This window comes from Cystoisospora suis (genome assembly GCF_002600585.1).
Source record: "Cystoisospora suis strain Wien I chromosome Unknown contig_1980, whole genome shotgun sequence".
Taxonomy (NCBI): Eukaryota; Apicomplexa; class Conoidasida; order Eucoccidiorida; family Sarcocystidae; genus Cystoisospora; species Cystoisospora suis.
The window spans coordinates 23,741-45,465 of record NW_027154779.1 but is presented as its reverse complement, the minus strand read 5'-3'; the positions used below and the strand labels follow the sequence as shown (position 1 = coordinate 45,465).

General features: G+C 55.3%; 2 protein-coding genes across 2 annotated transcripts; one reads left to right on the top strand and one right to left on the bottom strand.

Moving 5' to 3' along the window:
* Positions 1-19: 19 nt before the first annotated feature.
* On the top strand, positions 20-4,241 carry CSUI_004300 (nbp2b). Its single transcript, XM_068064493.1, has 7 exons — positions 20-522; positions 1,515-1,947; positions 2,143-2,258; positions 2,404-2,554; positions 3,032-3,172; positions 3,334-3,414; positions 3,636-4,241. The coding sequence occupies exons 2-7, from the start codon at positions 1,810-1,812 to the stop codon at positions 3,702-3,704; spliced, it is 696 nt and encodes a 231-aa protein (XP_067923534.1). The 5' UTR covers positions 20-522; positions 1,515-1,809; the 3' UTR covers positions 3,705-4,241.
* A 1,312-nt stretch (positions 4,242-5,553) lies between these two features.
* Positions 5,554-17,452, bottom strand: CSUI_004299 (uncharacterized protein). Its single transcript, XM_068064492.1, has 9 exons — positions 13,195-17,452; positions 12,598-12,736; positions 11,626-12,169; positions 10,692-10,892; positions 9,044-10,025; positions 8,494-8,850; positions 7,441-7,851; positions 6,040-6,857; positions 5,554-5,642 (listed from the first exon to the last, which is right to left on the bottom strand). The coding sequence occupies exons 1-9, from the start codon at positions 16,234-16,236 to the stop codon at positions 5,582-5,584; spliced, it is 6,555 nt and encodes a 2,184-aa protein (XP_067923533.1). The 5' UTR covers positions 16,237-17,452; the 3' UTR covers positions 5,554-5,581.
* Positions 17,453-21,725: the final 4,273 nt, after the last annotated feature.

Genomic DNA, 21,725 nt, shown 5'->3' with positions numbered 1-21,725 from the left:
AACTGAAGACCGGGGCTGCGGCGCGTGGCGTCTCCTGCTGAACTCCTCGTTAGTGGGAACTGCTTACGCCTATTCCTTGAGAGCCCCCTCGCAAGAGAGATCGTGGTGCAATAATCCCGAACAGGCTCTTCGCTCAATGAACGGTCTAGCTTTGCACGGTGGTAACTGTGGCAGCGAGCCAGCTCTGACTGCCACTGATCGGTGAAGCAGCCGAGGCCTGCCATATAGAGTTCTCATTGCAGGAGGCACTGCTGTTTTCGTCGGGACCGCTGATGGGTAGCTCATCACCTCAGCGGTTGTACAGGTGTTTGCAACAGCAGCAAGTGGTACGGAGCCGGCACCGCTTCTCTCTAAGGAAGTTGTCAAAAGCCCTTGGTGACCAGAACTTTCACCCCCGCAGTTTTTGTGCAGGTGCTGGGGAATACTGCAGCACCGGAATGAGAGCGGTGTGCTCCCGACCTCAAGAACAAGCTGGCAGGATTGGCTGATGAAAGTCGGTAATACTGTGGCCGCTGCATGGTGGTAAGCAGTAGAGTTGCTGTGCTGCAGGCCTCTCTACCACTCCATAGCATAAGCTGCCATGCAGCCTTCCTTGCAAGAAGGTTCAGCCGGAATGGACAGTTCTTTCTGCGGCCCCGGTGTGCAAACCGTAGCCAGGATTGGTGCCCCACAAACAGGGGACAAGCACTGCAAACAGTGACAAACCCGTGGTTTCGTAGGGGAATAGTGAACATCTCAACGCGGGCAGTTTCAAAAAGGGGAAAGCATCTCCGTCTCAGCTCGCATTTTGTCCCGAAGGAAGAGCCCAAGGGACCGGGCCAAGTATGCTTCTCACACGTTACGTTTTGCCCTCATGAGTTGATCCGTGGCTTCTTCAGTAAGGTAAACGAGATAACTGATGAAGACGTTCTGCCAAAGCCACTTCACAAAAATAAACCTCTGGCGCACACCATATTCTCAAGTTATTTGCTTTCTTACGCGCTCAATCTGCACCACCATACGCTTTGGCTATCGGTGTCCGTGTCTGCACCCTTGCATGTCTTCTCTGGAGTTTACTGTCTGTAGAAAGCGCACATGCCCCTCCGCCCCTTCGTTTGCAAGTGCGCGCTGTGACAGAAGCTGGTAGGCAGTGCTTCCGGTAGACCTCGAATATATTCATGACGATGGCAATCCTGAGGTTGAATCACGGCAACTAAAACGGTTTTCTCGCGTGGTTATACACTCTGCGGAAGGCCCCGCGCCACCACATACTGACAGTGAACCAGCGCTTCCTCCATCGCGTCACTTGCTTCGGGTGCCTCTGAACTGCTGTGATACCCTGGAGTTTAGGGAGTAGCCGCACAGACGCGTGGAGGCGAGGCTCCCGGTCTGGTGCCTGTTGACTAACCGACTATACACCTTTCCGCCTGGACCACCGGGTGTAGCCCTCTCCTGTCCGCCGGGGGTGGCTGTGGCGATAGACGTTGCCAGCCCTGCTGGAGCCATCTTTTCCCCGTTCCGCGTGCTGTCTTCAGTGATATTCTCTTACCATGGCGGAGTCCACGAAACTCAGCTTGGCAACGGCCAAGGACACGCGAAAGCAAGCAGAACTTGACGCGCAGCTCCTGGCAAACCGCATTGCTCTGCTGAAGGTGCGGTGAGCGTGTTGCCTCAGTGATCCAGTTCAGCGGCAATGCATCCCCCAGCTACAGATACTTTAACGAACAGCAGCAGCAGCAGTTGCCGCGAGCGGGTGTGCTCTTGCACCTCGCGATCGATCTCTTCCCCGAATTCAGCTGGAGTCAAGTGCCTCCACAGTTGGACGATCAGATGTCGACTGGTGCTGTGGTCCGCCTACAGCAAGAGGAAGCCCGGGCATGGAAGAAGATTGAGGAAACGCGTCGGAGGGCGCAAGAGCTGCAGGAGATAAAGCAGCGGCAAGAACAGAAGCATGAGGACAGAGAGGAGGTGATCACTCAGCAGAAGCGTAGGAGCCAGCTGTTTTTTTCCTGGGAATTCTCTGGGAGTACGAGACACGGGACCAGCCGGCGCCTGCAGCTGCCGTTGACAGGGCAACCGGCCCTCAGCTGAGCGGCAGCCTCGGCAGGTGCAGTGTTTTTGTTCCCCTGTCCGTTATTGCTTATGTTGTTTATGCTCTTCCAGATGATTAGAGAGCGTGTCCGGCGCATGAAGGAGGCCCAATCGCACAACCTCCTCCTTCGTGAACAAGCTCAGCAGAAGCGTGACGACGCGAGGCAGAAGACGGAGCAGCAGCGCAGGTCAGCGTTTCTAGGTGACAGGGTGAGCGCCGGCGCCGGTCCTACAACGGTGTTGTGAGATTCATGCTGCTGACGAGAAGTGACGCCGGTGAGTGAAAGCCCAGGACTGTGGAATCACTTAAGTTCACTCCTTCATTCCCCCCAGGGATGACGCCCGACGAGCAAAGCAAATGCAGGCCAAAGCGGCGGAAGAACGGCGCCTGCGGGAGACACGGGAGAGGAACTACAATCATGAAAGATCGGCAGCCATTCGGCGCCAGCAAGAAGAAGTCCGTAAAAAGCGCGAAGAAGAGCAGGTGAGAAAGTCTAACATTCCTGGAGAACAGATCACCGGCCGGCAGAATCGTCGAGAGACACGGATGCTGCTCCCGTACGTGTGGTTTCCGACCGACGAGAGAGTCTCATGATCGCAAGTTGCGGCTCCAGTGGAACTGTGATGCTCCGGGTAAGAGGCCCGCCAGTAAACTGTCGGACTGCGGGGAGTGCGCACCTCTAAAAGCCTTCTCCCCGCGCAGTTGCCGTGCGCCTCCCTGTGGTGCTCGTTCGTGGCCGAGTGTATGTTCTCGTGAGGCTTCAGCGGGGGCATGAAGAGCTGAAGCCACCGTAACAGCTGTGGAGATCTTAGTACGGCTGCCCAGGATTTTTAGTTTCCGGTCCTGAGAACGCCTAGCTGTGCTTCGGTTCACCGGCCCTGGAAATCGTGTGAACTGAGGTTGGTGTGCACGAGGAAACGAGAATCGTTGTCTGTGCGCTCGATGATGTGGTCTCCCCAGTTGCGGAAAATGCAGAAGACCCAGGAGGACTACGAGGCGCGGGTAGCACAGGAAGAGATGATTCGAGCACGAACAGAAGCTCTTGTCGCCAAGTTAGAGAAAGAAGAGATGGAACTGATTCAGCGATTGCAGAACACGCAAGTAACTCTCCGCTCTCTGCGGCTGCTCCGTCAGTGAGGGGGCGCGGGGCTGAAGCGCGGTGTAGACGGGTCTATCGTTTTCTTCGCAGACGCGAAAGATTCCCACGGTCGCTGGCTGATTTGCTGGCGTACCCCTGGGGCTCTTTGTGCGCGGATACGCAGATGATTCAACGGAGCGCGTACCAACAACTTGACGAGGCCCTAGGGAAATCGACCTCGGGAACGCCAGCCACCAAGGCCAAGGTAGGACATTTCAGTTCGAGGCTTCGAGAGTACCTGCTGCTGTCTGGCATACCCTTTTACTTCCGGTTTGCTCCAAAGGATGTTGCTGGGTGCGGGGCTTGTCCGGGGAAACGAGAGGCACGTGCTGCGATACCGTTGACACGCCGACTTCATCTCATCGGAGAGGCCGGCGCTGTAGGCCGCATGTCCCGAAACACTTTCTTTCGTCTTTCTTTCTTCAGCCTACATCTAGGCCGACCGTCTCACCCGGCGCCGGACAGTCCGGACAGAGCCCGCCTCGGACATCGTAAGTGCAACAGAGGACGTTGACGCATGAGAGGTTGGCATTTATCTTTGTGGCCCAAAACGAAGGTGCTGGACTCATAGACCTCCGAGTTTTATTGCCGTCCATCTCGAGGTGTAAGGTGGAGTTTGATCACGCACTGTAAAAACTGGCCTGTGAAATCTGCGATGTCGTGTTCGAGCTGCAAGTGGTCGACGCATTTGGGGGCTTCTTTGGCGGGAGAGGCCGCTCTCGATCAGACTCAGTCTTAGGCTTGAAGCGTTCTTTGTCGCTGCATTCCTAGGGCATGACTGTGTTGTTTTCCTTAGTTTTGTCTTTCATCCAAGTGCCTCTATCTGGTGCACTGGAAAATCGCGCCGACCCGTCAAATGCCCGTTTTGCATGCCTATAACTATCGCGTAGGAATGTACGTATCGAGTGGTCTGGTTCTTTTGACTGTACTGCTAGGCTCGGACTTTGCTAGACGCACCCAGCTTTGCGAGCAAGCCTTGCTCGGAATACTGGGGATGACATGAGCAGATTCTTTACAGTCATAACTGTCTTGGTCAGTCTACACGTGAAGTTGTACGGAGGCTGCAGAAGAACAATAGTCAGGGAGAGGGCCACGGGATCTATTCCAGAAGGAGCCATCGAGGGGTGTAGCGAAGTTCCTCAGCGCCGTCCAACCTGTCTCTTCTTCGCATTGCTCTAGCCTCCGGACTCGGGGGGCTGTACAATGGATGCGGAGCACAGCTGATTCAACTACCACTTTGCTACGCAGCTTGCTCGTGTATGGTTTTTCCATTGGCACGGCTCGCTGGGCGCACACGAACCAAGGAAGCACGTGAGTCTCCTGGGGGTTATGGTTGCGGGACGACCGGTTGCCATTCCACACGCGCAGTTCCTTGCTGGCAAACACTCCCGCCGTGACAAGAACGTTCATCGGTGCCGGGCCGGCCTACACTCGTGGGAGTAGCTACTTGCTATATCCCTTCCTGGTGCTTGTCGAACTGACAACAGCATACAGTTAGTGCATCCCGTCTCTGAAACCTGAGCTTCATACATAATCAACTTCAAACTCCACGGAACTTCGCTGAACAGGCTGCGAAGCGGCGGTCGCGGGGAAGCCAAGAATTTCTGTGGGTCCACTTTTGGGACAGCTGCACTACAGAGAAACGACACTGTTCCGGAGGTCTGTGTGCAGCTGAGCTTCTGTCGTTGCGGTTGGCTCGATGCCAAACACCAACCGGCCACAACAGTTTCTTCTCTGTAGAAGACAGCTGGGAATCCCAGCCAAAATACCGTGGCAGAGTTCGGGTAGGTCTGAGGAATCTCTATGAGACCATCGTTTGAAGTGCCGTCCTGACTTCCGCTGCGCGCCACTGCACGCTGCCTGAGCCAGAGGCACCCACTCACGAGAGTGCAACGACATTGAACAAAGCAAGAAGTCAACAGAAAGAGTTTCACTGCACAGTCCCGGGGTTTCAACCATGAATATTCTCTTCAATTTTTTCAAGAAAAAGTACTCAAAGTTTGTTTTCACTCCAGTGTTGTCCGATGCATAAAAAAGAACGTGCGCAGGCTAAAACGGTGCCACTTCTCTCTCAGATAGAAGCTGAAGAGCGGGGCGAAGCCCAAGTCCGCCGGTGTTCTGCGCACCTCAGACAGAAGCAGATCCCTCGATCCTACACCACTCGTGACTCCGTGATGGACTGAATAACTTCAATTGATGACCGCCGAATACCACCAGAAGCCATGTCACCTAGACAACTTGGTTCTTGACCGGTAACCTCTACAACCGACGCTCAACAGGGCTTGTGCACTTTTCATGAAAACACTGCGGTCGAGTCTTGACGGTACGCATGCCTGCTGGCTTGGTCACGATGACAGTGCGGCGGAGACCAGCTACAGGGAGGTCGTAAAAAGGTATCGAGTGTGCCACCCGAACGCGCCAAGGATTCGTTCACTGCAAGCAAGAACCGAACTCACTCGTACTCTCATCCAGTATCACAGCAACCTTCCTTCATCAAGAGTACGGCGGAGGACGTGACATGCTCTACGGCTGAAGCATTAAAATGTCGCCAGAGCACGCATATACAGTTATGGTTTGCTGAGCTTGCTGACTTCGGTCGAGTATCCAGCGCAGAAAAAGACAGTCAGTGCCTGGCTTCCAGGCAAACTCTTCGTGACAAAGAAGACCGCCAGACAAACTGTACAAGTCAGCCTTCACTCGGCAACACTTACCTAATTCCGCGTATTTTCTACGCTTGTCCGGCATGCCACACTTTGCCGGTTCTCTACCGAACTAAGGGAGCAGGAAGAATACACGGAAAGCCGTCTCACTCCGTAAATAGGCGGCTTACCGCAGCTGTTCGTAGGGTCCAAGCTGCCAGCCAGCACGAGCCAGTCTCTGGCTGCTGGTCAGTGTCAGCGAACGGTGCCCCTGGCTGAGATCAGTCCCCTGGAGTTCTTGACCACCTGCTTCTCCACGACTTGACCCCGGTGTCATTTGTCCACTGACCTGGTCCCCCGGAAGATGGCGCAAGACTCGACGCTGCTTCTTCGGTGTGACGTCACCAATGTAGCCCGCCAACAAAGTACCGAAGAGTTCCGCCTCGGTTGGATCTTCCGCTGTGTTTCTGCGGTTAGTTACAGGCTGTGGAGCTGACCTCAGAAGATCGTCCGGGGCCTGGTAATGCTTCTCTAGCTCCTGCAAGTCCCTAAAACAGAGAGCCTGTGGTGAACCGGCGACAAACAACGCGACGGGGTTCTTCCCAACCCCACTACTCTTGCGGGGGTTCGAACCCGCGTTGACCGAAACGTCTCCTGCCATTGTCCTGAGAGAGGGGTCCGGCGTGAAACCCACGTCGGGAACTTGCCAAGTATGCCTCCACACAGGCTCCAATGGCTCTGGCTCTCCGGGTGCATGTGGAAACTGGAGTTTTCGGGGGAAAAGTCGGAAGTCTTCCTCTCTGCATTTGCCCCGGACAGCTCGCCGGGCCACTGCGTTGGCAAGAAGGCCGTTGCTCTGCGTGTCAGTTCCAGTGGTACTTTCTTGCTGTGCCCCTGAGTCTTCCTGTCCGTGCGTGGATCTCTCAACGTGTACACCGAACGTGGAAGGCGTGGACAAGGCCAGGTCGATTCTAAAAGGGAAAAACGGTAGATCCGGACGGCAGGGGACCTGAGGTTGATTAAAACGCGAGACAGAGGACTCAGACAGAAATCACGTATTGTGGGACACTGGCTGCTTGACGTGCTCTCCTCCAGCTCTGCCGAGTTGGACGCCGCCGCAGTTACCTTGACTGAAAAGAGGTGCAGAAAGCGTCTCTCCCCCTACACTCCGCCGAGTTACCCGTCACCACTAGACCACATGCGGCAAGAGACGAAAAGTGTGTCGGCGGTCTCCCTTGAGCTGACAAGACCCCGGGAAAAACAGGAACAGGCAAGCAAAACGTTAGCAGCGTTCTTGTCGGTGGTAGGCTGTGGTACGTACACTCCTTGAGACGGTGAGCCACCCTATAGGCGAACCCCACCTCTCCTCTGAGGGCGTTCTTCAGACGAGAACGTGCCCGAGAGGGTTGTTTAGAGCACCAGTTATCACCGTGTAACATCGAATTGTCCTTCAGCCCGTCCACAACCCTGAACTGAATGAATGACAAAACACGGAAGCGAGCCACTTCACAACACAAAAAAGACTGCGCTGTCCCCCCACTGGGCACAAACAACTGTTTATAAGGAATCTGTAAACTTCCGTTGTAGCTTACCCCATGTTCAGCCAGCGCCGCGACAACGTCCTCTTGACTTTTTCCGGCGCGCAGTCGTAGGACTTCGGCAAACGAAGAGCTTGAGCAGATTTCAGAGCCGAAACACCCACGGTGGCTTCGGGCACCTTGTCCCTTCCGTACTTCGACGCTCTGTGACGCAACAGCGGCTTCCCAAAAAGTGCGCCTGCCGCCGCTTTGCATCCCGGGCACGTCCGCGGACGTGCTGCTGTTGTTTGTAAGGGTGTTCCGCGACCCAGTCAGCGACAGCAGAGAGTTCATAGAAAGGGAAAAATTGGCAACAAGCGGGACGAGAGGGCTAGCCTCCAGCAGCTGGGCAAATCGCGCCACCTCCTCAGGTTGCTGCACATCCGGACGCTGAAGTGCGTCAAGACGCAAGCAGAGAGCTACAACCTGACAGAGATACCGCACGCGGGTTTTGGAGCAATATTAGGCCGTGCAATCGTGACAATGGTGTGTTCATAACCAATACAGCGCATGCTAATCTACTGACTTGGCAGTCGGCGTACACAAACTGACTACCCGCTACACAGTCGTTGCCTCTTCATAGAAGAACAGCTAGAGCGGTACCTGTTGATGTGGAGAAAAAAATAGCCTCGCACCGCAGAATAGACAGGAGCCAGCACTTCCAACAAACAAACGAGATGACCTGGCAGAAACTACCAACGCCCCACTACCGCAGCACGCACATGGAACTGCCAACTGAAAAGCACGGGGCTTCTGGAACGACTGCTGGAGAAGAAGCGTTTTGACAGTCGTACAGTACCGAGCTGAAAAGGGACTTGCGTGCAGGCTGTCGAGAACACGCTGTCCCTAGCCGCCATGTGATTTCCTTCGGAGCTCCAAAGTAGACTGTGTTCGGACTCCCTGGACACCGGCACTGTTAGCCCACGGCTCGAACTGGAAATACACGGGCAGGAGCGACTTTGCTTCGAGAAAACTGGTTGAACTGTTTCACAGTCACAGTCGGCTTGACATGCCATCCGGAGTGCTCGTTCTCAACAATGAAGAACACACTCCAGCTCTTCGGCCTACCTGAAGGAGATGTAACATGGGACCTTCCAAGTTTACGGAGGAGCCCAGAAAGCGTCTCAGGAGCTTCACAAGCGCAGTCTCTTTCGTAGTGAGTTCCCCGCAGGTGCCGGTCACTCGGCCTGTATCCCCGAAGACTTTTCTTTCTAGGGGGGGGCCCGGAAGCAAAACTCTCTTGTTGAACGGAGAGATTTCCACGGTGTGACCTTGCGTGGTGTCCGCGGCATTCTCGGCAGCGGTGAGCGCGTCGGATTCTGTCCCTTCTAAAAGGGAAGGTGAGTGCTGGGTTGCCCGCAGACCGATTGCGTAGGCTCCCCAAATGCACGCTGGCACCTCCAAGTCACTGAGGGACGCGACATGCTGAGAAGACGAAGGCGACACGGCGCAAAGGCCAGACAAATGAGACCCTCTCAGAATATTGCCTCACTTCTCATGTTTTGCCGAAACCGCTCGCTACCGTAATCACTTGCTTTACCAAGCCGCTCAATATGATGGAGTCCTGGTCAACCGAAGCTGCACCATAGAAGGTCATTGAAACACTCCAGGAACTTACTTTAGAGAGTAACTCGTCGAACAACTGAACCGCGGCGGCGGATGATGCCACCCCTTGCTCGACCTCCCTTTCTCCCACAGCACTACAAGGGTGCGCGGCACCTCCGAGTCCCTTGACGTCGTGCGGGGCGAGGCAGGCGAAGCCACAGAGGAGTGCAGGTAAATGCCCTGGTGTAACCTCCGCCCGTCGGCGCGACAATACCGCCAATGTCTCAGTCGCCAAGGCAGTGCTACAGCATCGGAGCAATTCTAGGCCCCTCATTAAGACTACCAGATCATCCACAGACATCAGCTGGAGTCTTGTCACCCGAGGGTGGTCATCTGGTTTTGCCACAGAATCAGTCGTTCCCTTTTCGGTAGAAGGTGCTACCTCTCGTAGCGGAAACGAGCAACTCTGTGTTGGTATCCCTTTCGTTGCGGTGGCCGCGAGGACAGATGTTTCTGGTGGATTCACAAGCGGAAACGTTTCGTGTGCTAAGGAATCGGAGATCGCAGCCAAGTCGTTCCATCGTTTGGCTTCTTCTGCTTCTTCGGCCCTCGCTTTCGCTGCTGAGGCTACCAGATGCTCGTCTGCCAGGCCCCTTACGCGTACACGGCGGCTCTCTCCTGAAGTATTTGTAGCAAGAGGAGAGACAGAAGAAGAGCACGCGGAAGACGGCAGCCTGATCTGCAGTACCGTGGGGACAGAAGAAGATCGCACCGCGGGAGCATGTGAGGAACTAGCGGGACACGCCGTCGCCGATGGAAACGAAGGCGGTACATGTATGGAGCCTTCCCGAGTCGGCAGTCGACTAGGGAGCAAAGACGTCGGAGAGTCGTCTGCGCTTGCTGCACTTCGGCCGGGTCCCGCTAGCGAAAGCCGCCCCGTTCTCTGGAGGCCGCGAGCCGCTTTAATCTGCTCGGCCACTGTACGAAGCTTGATATACCACTCGTGATCTTTGTCGCTGAAGAAACTTCGCGAAGGCAGTGGTACGCCGTCCGGACTGAAAACCCAAGACCACGAGATGGCATTCACTGGGGAAGCGTGTGTACGGGGAACCCCACTGCAGCTATGCGTCTGTACCGTGTATACGCATTTGTGGACCGCTCTTCAGAAACGAATCGTTCCGGCAGATACACAGATTGGCTGTCTACACCGCTGTCAGCCGAAGACGACAATAGCATACACTGGACGCGGACCTTGGAAATGGTGTCTCGCAGTGAGATGCCTACGCCTTTCCTGGGTCCCAGCTGCGCAGGGAAAAAGGACAGGGTTCAAGCTAGCGCGAAGGAAGGACGCGATCAGCTGACAACGTACAGACTCAGAGTGAATAGCAGAGAACTGTAGTGGACGAAGGCGCGGCACCTTTTGAATGAGCCTGTCTGAGCATGAGCACTTCCCCGTACACAAGGATTCTAGGCCAAGAGAAGGCTAGCGGAGTCAGTCGAAAAAAGGCGTCGTTTGACAGAGTGATGCAACTTCGCGAAGAAAGCCTACGCGACAGCAGCGTAACAACACGCGTGGATGCTTCCTCTACACCCTGTGGTCGCTTATGGCCAAGCAATGTGCGCGTAGTATCCGTCGCCACCAGGCAGTCGCTGCACCACCCCAGGGGAGACGGAACACCCAGGGTAAGCAATGACAACTACCACGGAAGCGTATTCCTCACCCGGTGGAACACACCAGAAGTCGATGCAGACGCACAAGGGTCGCGGTCGGCGGTGGCTGATGTCCTCGGGCGCGGCCGAGGACAAACGGATAGAGTGCCAGCGCAGCAGGACTGCAGCCAGCAAGCTCTGCCTCTTGTCGTTCTCTGTCCAGCAAAAGCTTCAGAAGCCTCTGCGAATGTACGGATACCTCTTGCATATCCCTGCGGCAAGCCAATGGAAAGACCCAGCAACGTGTACAATCAACAGCGTACCATAGCGAATAGAACTATATGCATATGCACCCGTACCGAATGTGGCAAGTCGCAGACGCATTATGCAAGAAGGTCTAGCACACAACTCACCCTGCATGCATTATCTCCGTCAGTCCTAGTTGCCTCAGAATACCACCGGCGGTCCGACAACAAAACTGTCTTGGCAGCCTACGGTATCCTAAGACTTTGTTTCAATAGCGGTACGTCCTCCCGGAGACTCTCCGGGCTCAGCGACGCAAGCATACTCGACTGTTCAGGAAGCAGACCGTAGTCGTGCCTCCCGTACAATTCGACCGCCCTGGCTTCCAAACCGGGTCCCCGAAGTAGTAAGGTGCATCAACCGGCATTCCCCTCTTCCTGCTTTGGCGAACGCGGGGCCCGCCACAAACTGTTTCGATCCCTGAGATGCATGGACGTACATGTGAGAAGCGAAAGCAACGCGGACAGAGTTGTCGCAACTTTTTTTTTCTTTCGACCTGATCAAAGCAGGCAGGCAAACCCTCCCCCGCCTCTCCCCAGCTGACTAACTCTGTCATCCAGCAAATGCTACTGTACAGTCAGTTGTCAGTTCGTTCGTTTCCGTCAACTGGCGTACTCAGTGAGCATCTGTCTAAGAAGGTCGCTAAGGTCTCACTCCCGTCGCAGAGAAGACAGCGCTGTTGGCTCCGGCACTGTCGCTTACCGCATCAGAGAGATTAAGTGCTGTAGATGCATCCATTGACTGCCCTCTTCCTCTGCCCTTGCCACCATTGCATGCAGTAGAGCCGGCTGTGGGACACCAACGAGTGCAAGGGAGGCAGCGATCTCACAGCAGAGCATGGGCGAGGAAATCGTGTCCAGCAACCGCCCGAATCGTTTTGTTCTCTTTCCTCTTTGCGTTGCCTTCGCACGGCGAGTGTCTGAGGCTTTCGGAGACGAACAGGAAGAGCCAGCTAACGAGTGAAGAGGCAAAGTCGAAACATAGGACGGAGTTTCCGAAGAGTCTGGCAAAGGGGACGCCCACAGAGAGCTTCCAAACTCTCCTTCATCGTGTTCCCCCTCATTTCTTTTTCCCTCGTCTTGTTCGCTGTTCTCTCCTACGTATGACACACTGCCTTGAAGGTAGGGTTCACTTGCTGAGATGTTGATGACGTCACATGGCTGCAAGAGATAAAGTGCGAGATTGTTGTAGAAATGCCAGCCCGCCACATGCACGCCCTTCTTTTGCCGATTCACTGGCAGGCCAGCTGCAACAAGAAGAGACAGGACATTTTGCTCGAATAAAGAAAACCTACAGCAGTCTCACAGAGAAGAGGAACTCCGCTCTCAACAATTTCGCCGCTGTAACGGGGCGGTTACCTAGAAATGAAAGCGAGGCATTTGAAAGATGCTCTCAGACAGTCCGAAAAAGTTGAACGGAGACTGCTCAGCTGACTGATTGCAGGCAAACCCCGTGCTTTGTCTATTCATCCCCCCCTGGCAGCTGGCGCACTGCCAAGCGCCTCACAGAGCGTGCACGGATGGGAGTCAGAGCATGCAGCAAGGAGCCTTCAAAAACGCGTAGGATACATTGAGACGCTGAAATGCGACTGCCGCCGTGGCTCCAAATGGAACCTCAGGCCACCTCTGTAGCTCTGAAATCATGACAGCGTGCTCCATTCCCTAGTACTCTTACCCCGATACGCAGCCGTGGCCGCTGCAACTGTGATTTCCCCAAAGAAGTTGCCTGACCACCGGAAGCCAAACATTTTTGTTACGTGCCGCAGCAGGCTTCTTTGTGTACGAGGGTTCCCCACATTCAGCTTATGCAGTACCTGCGCGGAAGGCAAAGACGAAGATCTGTACAGTGACTAGCACACTTGCGAGATCTGCCTCGAATGCAGTGGTGGTCTGTCACTTCGTCCATGCATCTAACTTCAAAACGGCATTTCAGAAACCTATCCGTAACAGGTGCACTTGGTTTCCCGTTACCCTGGTGATGATCACCGACCTGAACAGTTATCAGGCTTTTAAGCTTTGTCATATCGCGGTGTGTCCCTGTTGATCTGTGCTTGCGAACTCCTCCTCGTCTACCGATGCAACTTCCACGCAAGTTTCAGAGAAGTGTTCCGGTAGAATTAGAAGGCACAAGCCGCCACAGCAAAGCCACGAATGGGTAGGAGGCGACGCTTATTCTCTCGACTAGGTTAGGGATTCTTACGGAAGCCACGGCTTCGGCGTATGTCTGCGTGGATACACATGCGCTGCGTCGGGAGTTGGTCTGGACACGTACCGTCAGAGCTTTTCCCGTGTAGCCAAATTTCATCATGACGGAGAATTTCCAGACTTCATTGGCGATCCTCTCTGCTAGTTCCCGTCCTTTCTCTTGGCCGGAGCCCTGCTGGAAGCTGCCGTGAGTCTCTTCTGCGTAACCGAATAAACCCGGGGCGAAACCAGGCGGCACCAGAAGAGGACGGTTCTCTACCCCCGGCAAATCTCCCAACCGCCGTGTGGAGGCGATGACGTTCACGGCGGGCTGCTGTGAAGCAGGCGACCCGAGGAACTCTATGCACCCCTCTGGGAATTCCGAAGCCTCCTCGGTGACCCGCATGGTGTTTAAAGGTGAAACCGCAGAACACTTTGTCAATTCCTCCTGCTTCCTGGTCTGAAATTCTGCAACCATTTCTCCCACGTCAATCAGGTTCCAGTATCGGAAGTCATGCAGAACGAGAGGCAAATGTCTCTCCAGCGCAATACCTACCGGTCTTTTCCAGATATCGAAATAGGCTTGCAGAGGCTGTAACACAGCATTATCTTCATCGATTTGAAAACAGCCTCCTTTCCCTATGTCACCACTCTTAATCAGACCCCTACTCTCACTGCGCTCTTCGTCACAGACAGACTCGAAAGACGACCCCGATGTCACTCGCGGTGCCGGCCGACAGCCCCGTCCTGCCCGCTGCTGTTGCTGCTTCAAAAGCAAAAGTTTATCATGGTTTTGCTTCATCAGTACGAGTGCTCGGCACACATCCCCGACATCGTCATCGGTAAAGAAGTCAAATCTATCACGAAGCCGGTGCCCAACCAAGTCAAAAATCTTAAATGTAGCTGCACTCAAAGGCCCGAACACAGCTGCACCACCTTGTTTCTCCTGCCCATGGAATATGGAGGACTCCTGCATGATGTGCCCGTGTCTTGCCGTCTGTTGACCGATTTCATCTCTCTTTTTCAAACTTGGTTGGGCGTTCTTGGATGCCATCACGAGCATCCCATTTAGCAGGGTTTCATCTTCAGTGGCGCCTGGAGTAGCAGTGCTGTATTTAGTTTTGCTGGAAACGCCTCGCACCTCTGACCTAAGCTTATTTTTTCGCTCTGGATGCTTCTTGTCAGTTGCCTCATAGGCTACGAGAGCAGCCCCGAAACCGGGGCGCTCGTAAAAGGCAAGCAAGGTGCAAAGGCGTACGACCTGGTGTTCATCCAGCCAGAGCTCTTCGGTCGCCACAGCCTCCAATATCTTCGTCACAGTGGCATGCTGCCGCAGGCGCAGTTTCCAGCAGGCTTCTAAAACAGGCAACACGGCTGACTCCGGTAGTACAATTCTTGATGCACCAGGCTCCGGAAAGACGTTCAACGCCGGGGATGGCTGTTCGCTGCTGTCCGCGGCTCCAGTAGGTGAAGCGGGAGGAGGCGATAAACAAGGAGATTCCAGGCCCGAGGTAGCCGACAGATGACCTGGCAAGGACTGAGACGGCGACCAAAGAGACGAGAAACCCTCCTTATCGATGACCGGTGGGTAAGCTGTTCCGTGCGCGGCAGTCGCAAGGAGCTGTTGAAGAAGGCGCTTGGCTGCAGGATGCACCAGCACTTTCTGGAGGCGTACTTGGTTACGCTGAAGCCTCTCCTGTTCGATTTGCTGAGGCATTTTCTGCCTGTCAAATGGGACTGGTGCAGTGACCGCAGTCAATGCCAAGAATAGGGAGAGAGCTTGCGACGGAGAAAGAGAGGCAAAGCGGAGTAGAGCTGCGGTCTGATGAAGAGTACTACGGAGGACCAGGGCAGCTGTCTTTGTTTCGTCCTCATCTCTAGCAGCTGAGGGACTTGACACTGCAAGCTCTGGAAGGAAGGGCGCCGTTTCGTTCACATACGCGATCAGGGCGGTGACGATGAGAGAAATTGCCTGCTCTGCTCTGCTGGGCGCCGGAGAAGACCGTGACAAGGAGGAGGGAGAAGAAGGGGGCTTCGCAGCTTCAAGGAGGGAGTAGAAATTTGGAAAAAGTAACGGGCGCTGAATACCTCCTCGTCTACTGTATTTGCTGGCCGCGTCTACTGGATCGAGGAGAATGAAGAAGGGAGAGGCAGAAACACAGGAGGAAGGTGCATCTAATCTCAGTTGCAGGCTGTCTCCTGCTTGGCCGTCTGCAGTAGTTTCCCAGTTTCCCGGAGAATGACTTTGTGGTTTCCCCACTTGGCGTGCGTGCTCGCCGGGTTTGCTTTCTTCCTTGGATACTTCCTTGCCTGACCGCGCTTCCGAACTGTATTTTATATTCCCAGTCTCGTTCGTCCCTTTTCCCCTCTCAGAGTCGCATCTTCCAACCCCCTCTCCGGCCTCACTGGGACCTTGAGTGAGTCTGGGTGATGCTCTCTTCTCATCAGGAAGTAACCGGATTTGTCGAGCTCGCTGCAAACGTTGAATTCTTTGAACTAGTGAAGCATTTGCCAGAAACAGCAGTCCCCGGACATCCAGCGCTGATGGAGTGTTTGAGGCGCTTTCCAAGTTCCTGCTTCTCGGAGAAGACCCAGAGAGAGCGGCTAGCCGAGCGCGCTGCTTGAGTGGCCACCGCTTCCAAGGCGGCAGGGCCGCCACATCGCACCGCCCGCGGGCTCCGGGAGGGGCACGCAAGCAGCGCTCAGGTACAACGGCGCACTGCAGTAATTGACTAGCGTCCTGTTTAGTTATTACCGAGAGAGATGTGAAGCACATTCCGCCCCGCTGCAGTGAAGGCTGTGCCAAGGACCGAGGAAACGCCTTAGTTACCGCGACACCCAACCAGTGGCCAAAACAAGAGTGGGGGGCTCGTGAACGCAGCACGAAAGAGCTGCTACTGCGTTTCATTGCACGCGGGGATTGAAGAGATGAGACGGTGACACGTGAGATTTCGACTGCTCCCACGTGTCGGATACGCGGCGCCTGCCTGCGGGTAGTTGGAAAGAGCTGCTCTAACGACTTTGCCGGAGGCCCACATAGACGGGGAGACTCCCCAAAAAACCCCTTGGAGAAGTCCCGTCGGCCGAGGGAGTGGTGTTGTGCGGCCCTAGCTGGCGCCGGTAGTGCCATGACGAGAGACTCCCTTGAGGTAGCCAAAACCGAAGAGCAGAACTTCTTTCCTGGGCGTTGACAGTATCAAGAGACGGGCTGGAATTGAGAGCTGGCCACCACTCCCGCTTCATAGTGCGGTCCAGTGCGATAACAAGTGAAGTAGAGCACGGGTGCGGGCAGGATCGTTTTCACAAAAAGGCTCACTCACCGCACTGCCGTGTGTAACTCCCGGTTCCCCTCCTTTCGGCTACCCGTGAAAGGGTGAGCAGCCCGCGCCCACTTGTCGGACGCTGCCGGAGCCAGAAGGTCCAAAAGCTTCTGTGGAGAAAAGAGGGATATCGCGTAGAAGCGGTGTGGGTGCAGGCGCGCGGAGAAGACATACAAGAGCGAGTTTGTCCCGAGTGCATGGTTTCACGTAACGGGATGTGACCCAGGCGGGGAAAGTGATACCATGATTACAACATAGCCAGTACAAAAAGTTCGAGACAGTGCGCAACCGACATCCTGTCGCCATGTTCGATGGCAGATGAGATAGAGAGGCTCGAGAGTAAAATGGAAACCGAAAACTAGAACTCAGCACGGGCACGCTGGTGCGTCTCATGCCCGTCCAGTGCTGCGCCCCACCTTGACATGTGAAAAGAGCGCGAGGAGGCCAAATGATAGACACGCTTGCTCCAGATGGACGTCCAAGTCCACAGGTTCGCTACGGCAGGTCCTTAAAGAACAGAGGAATGTTTACACCTCGCGATGGTTGCACATGGGGGACAGGACAGTTTCGCTTGGCGGGCCTTGCAGGAGATGCCTCACAGTAGCACGATCCCATGCGGATGCGGGTGGGATCTGTGACATCTTGGCAGTATATCTGTTTCGCCACGTGTGCCCACTCTTGCGCTGTTCCAGTGTGAAAAGTGCGTCCTAGCCGACCGTTGACGAGAATTTCCCAACGCTTACCCGACAAAACAGCGTGGTAATCAAGGAAGAGGAAAACACAGCAGAAGTCCAGCGAGTCGGCAGTTCGGGCAGAAAGATAGCAGAACTAACGCGGATGAAGACCGGCCTCTATGAGCCCCACGTGACAATCGACATCTGATGGCTGGCTGGTGACGACTTATCTCCTGCCGGTATACCCCGAGAAAACCGGCTGGAGAAGGGCACGTCCAAACGTAGTGTTGAGGAGACAGAGACACAGTGAAGCACCAACAGTCTGTATACCTCGCTCATAAGAAAAGCAACCAGACTTCTGTCTTGCTTGCAAGTGCTACCCTGGGATCCCGTGAGTCTGCAACACCAACTGCATGCAGTGTCCTGAAAGAGCACGCAAGGAGAGAACACCCCGAATGCGAGCGCCAGCTGCTAGCAAGGCAGACGGCATGCATCCAGTCCTAGCACGGAAGCTGATATTGCAAAGTAAAAGAGACAGAATGGAGAGGTCCAAGGAAGGACGGCGGTACACAAAGTCCACCCAGGTACGCTCCCACAGGTTGGAGACCGGTAATGGCGCTGCCTCGCAACACGACGCCTCGATCAGATCAAAAGACTCCTCATTTTGTGCTGTGGTCTCCGAGAGCCGAAACTGCCGTTCACTGCGCACTGGCTACTCCCGCACGCGGTGTGGTATCGGACACGGAATCTGTCAGGGATGATAGCTTACAGCGGAGCAGCTCGTGGACCCGAAAGAAAAGCGGAATGGGAGAATGGGGTTTTCCGGCCACATGTTGTGGTGAAGAAGGCCGAATGGAAGATTGTCGGTCACAACGCCTTGTACACACGTGGGCAACCCCAGACAGGGCCACCTGCCCGTACTCCTTGAACCTTCTTTCTTAGAGGACAACTGTGCGCATATACCTTCAATGAAATGGAGCAAGGCTCCTAAAAATCACACTGCAAGCAGATTGAAAGACTTCGGATGCCCCCAGAAGCTTCCTTAGATGTACCGGAGGTATGACAGGGGCAATGTGGAGACAGCTGCTGATGGCAGGGTCTGGGAGGGGACAGATTCGTGTCTCTGATACTGGCAGGGCACCTCTTCTGCCCTTTACGCTTTCCTATCGGAGTTTGGGGTTTCGCCCCGGCTTTGGCAGAAGTTCGGATGCGCTCAAGAGCAGGCAGGCAGCCGCAAGCTGTGCTGGTCCAGCAACAGACGCTGGGAAGTCCGGCACCTCGTCGAGCTTCCCGGTCCCACTTCTCTCTCCGAGGCTTTTACTTTTGCAGCTCCATCTTGCCATGGGGCAGGAAACAAAATTGATGGATCGACTACAGCCGGTTAGCAGTCCGCTAGGAGTCTGCATTATACCTCGAAGAGGCCCAGGCGCATCAAAGGGACGTCCAACGCAACTGTGAGCTGCAGTGACATGGAGACAGGACGCCTTGGGATCCCCCGGGGTTCAGCAAGGTCCCCTAAAAAGTACCACAATTTAGGGTAGGAGAAGAACGCAAATTTTGTAGTGCTCGCGCCTCGATTCTTCCGTCAGCTGCAGCCGGGCTGAGGCCGGGCACCGAACAAACGTACAACACCTCATTCCGGCAAAGGTACGGGCTGTCCCACGTCGCCCATTTTCAGGCTAGGAGAAGATTGAACCCTGCTAGCGGAGGCCCCCTCAGAATCATTCTTACTATCTGATTCCTCCGCATCTCCGGCCGCAGCGCTGGGGTTCAAGGAAGGGCGGTCGAGAACAGCCTCACTTGTATTCTGGGACCCTGAGCGCCGAGATGCATGGGGTGCTGCTTCCTGTGGATCTGCGGCTCCTGCTGACTCTTCTAATTTGCCAATAACCAGGCTCAAAGGAGGCACGACCCTTCTGGAGGAGCTCCCCTCATAATCATTGTTGACATCTGATTCCTCCTCTGCACTCCCCGCCGCCGCGTCGGGGTTTGATGAAAGTTGGAGGGAGACAGGCTCAGCTGTTGTCTGAGAGCCTAGCTGTGGAATGGTATCCGGAGCTGTTTCTTGGGGATTCACGGGTAGTGGTAACTCTTCTGAATCTCCAGGCACCAGATCAGAGGAAGACAGGACCTTGTGAGAGGAGGACCCCTCAGATTCATTCCTGGTATCTGATTCCTCCTCCGGAACTCGGATGGTGCTGTTGGCTGCGAAGGACGGGCGGACGAGGACGGCTTCTGCTGTATTCTGAGGGTCCAGCTGTGGCGTTGTGTCCGGAGCTGTTTCTTGTGGATCCGCGGGTCCACGTGACTCTTCTGGATAGCCAGCCACCCAACTAGACGAGGACTGGTCCCTGCTAGCGGAGGCGCCCTCAGAACCATTCCTGGTATTTGATTTCTCTTCCGCATCCTCGGCTTCAGGGTCACGGTCCGACAAAGGGTGGCCGAGGATGGCCTCTGTTGTACTCTGGGAGCCGAGCTGTGGGGATGCATCCGGTGCTGTTTCTCGTGGATCAGCCGGTGCCGGTGACTCTTCTGAATTGCCCAGTGCCAGGCTAGATGACGACTGGGCCCTGCTTTTGGAAGTCCCCTCAGAATCATTCTTGGCATCTGATGCCTCCCCCGGAACTCGGGTGGCGCTGTTAGCAGCGGGGGAAGGGCGGTCGAGCACAGCCTCAGTTCTATCCTGAGAGCTTAGCTGTGGAGTTGTGTCTTCTGCATCAGTGGGTCCCGGAGATTGTTGTGGATCGCCGATCTCCAGACCAGATGAAGACTGGACCCTTCTAGCGGAAGTCTTCTCAGAATCGTTGTTGACATCTAATTCCTCCTCCGGAACTCGGGTGGCGCTGTTGGCAGCGGGCCAATGGCGGTCGAGCACAGCCTCAGTTGTATTGTGATACCCTGGCTGTGGAGTTATGTCCGGTGGTGCTTCTTGTGGAGCTGCGGCTCCTGGTAACTCTTCTGCATCGCTAGTCAGCAGACCAGACTGGACCCTGCTTGGGAAGGCCCTCTCAGGGTCGCTCCTGAGATCTGATTCCTCCTCCGCACCCGCGGCCGCAACGTCGGGGTTGAACGGGGGGCGGTCGACAACGCCCTCTGTTGTATTCTCAGAGCCTAGCTGTGGAGTTGTGTCCGGTGCTGCTTCTTGTGGATCTGCGGGTCTTGGTGACTCTTCTTGATCGGCCACGACCAGAGTAGATGCAGACTGCACCCTGCTTGAGGAGGATTCCTCAGATTCATTCTTTGTTTCCAATTCCTCGTCCAAAACACGGGGGACGCTGTTGGCAGCAGAGGAAGGGTGGTCGAGAACAGCCTCAGTTGTACTCTGGGGATCCAGCTGTGGAGTTGCGCCCGGTGCTGACTGGCGTGCGTCCGCGGATCCTGGCGATTGTTCTGGATCGACAATCACCCGACTAGATGAAGACTGGATGCCGCTTGCGGAGGCCCCCTCAGAATCATTCCTGACATTTGATGCCTCCTCCGGATCGCCCGTAGCGGTCTCCGCAGCGGAGGAAGGGCGGTCAAGAACAGCATCAGTTCTATCCTGAGAGCCTAGCAGTGGAGTTGTCTCCGGAGCTGTTTCTCGTGGATATGCGGGTCCAGGTGACTCGTCTGAACTGCCAGATGCCAGGCTAGATGAAGACTGGGCCTTGCTTCCGGAGGCCCGCTCAGAATCATTCTTGGCATCTGATGCCTCCCCCGGAACTCGGGTGGCGCTGTTGGCAGTGGGAGGAGGGAGGTCGAGAACAGCCTCAGTTCTATCCTGAGAGCCTAGCTGTGGAGTTGTGTCTTCTCTGTCAGTGGGTCCCGGAGATTGCTGTGAATCTCCAGTTAGCAGATTAGAGGAAGACTGGACCCTGCTTGCGGAGGCCGCCTCGGAGGCAGTTTTGTCTCCCGACTCCTCTTCTGGAGCCCGGGTGGCGCTGTTGACAGTGGAAGGGCCGCGGTCGAGCGAACCTTCGCTCGACTTCTTTTCTCTGGCGCGTAGGCTTGGGAGAGATGTATTTTCCGCTTCTCCGTTCACTGAAGCTGCCTTCTCACAATGGTCCGGCTGGTTGCTGGAATGCTGAGCACAGGATATAAATGGATAGGCTGATTCTTAGGTGTCTCTTTCGGGGGCCTGACTTGCCGTCTCACTTTCATTTCATGAGGGCCGCTCTGTAGGGCGAGCCTCGCAGCAGGCGACACGGGTGTACGTCTTGGTGAGTCATGTTGGCGAGTGGCCCGTGGGACTTCGATAAGCGAATGCTGCGGAGTGTTGGCAGCCTTTTCTATGGGGTCACAGGGTCCCTGTTCAGTTGCATTTTCAGCGACCCCGGGACTCACCTCGTTGCTTCTGGGTCTCCCGTGAATACCGGCTGGAGTAGAAGCCTGTTTTTGTGTGCTCGAGGTAGCGCCAGCTCCTTCAGGCCCTGTGGCCTGAGGTTTGCCTGCGTCGTCCCGATCGGCTGCACTGTTCTGGCCCTGTGCCACGATGCTTGCAGACAGAGCAGGTCCTGAGGAGTCTGCCTTTTTTTTTCTATCCTCTTTATTTGATAGTTCTTCTTCCCGTTCACTCTCAAGCCTGTCTTCTTCCCCTGTCCTGCTTGACGTTACAGCCGCTGCGGTTAAGGAGCCGCTCTGCAGCG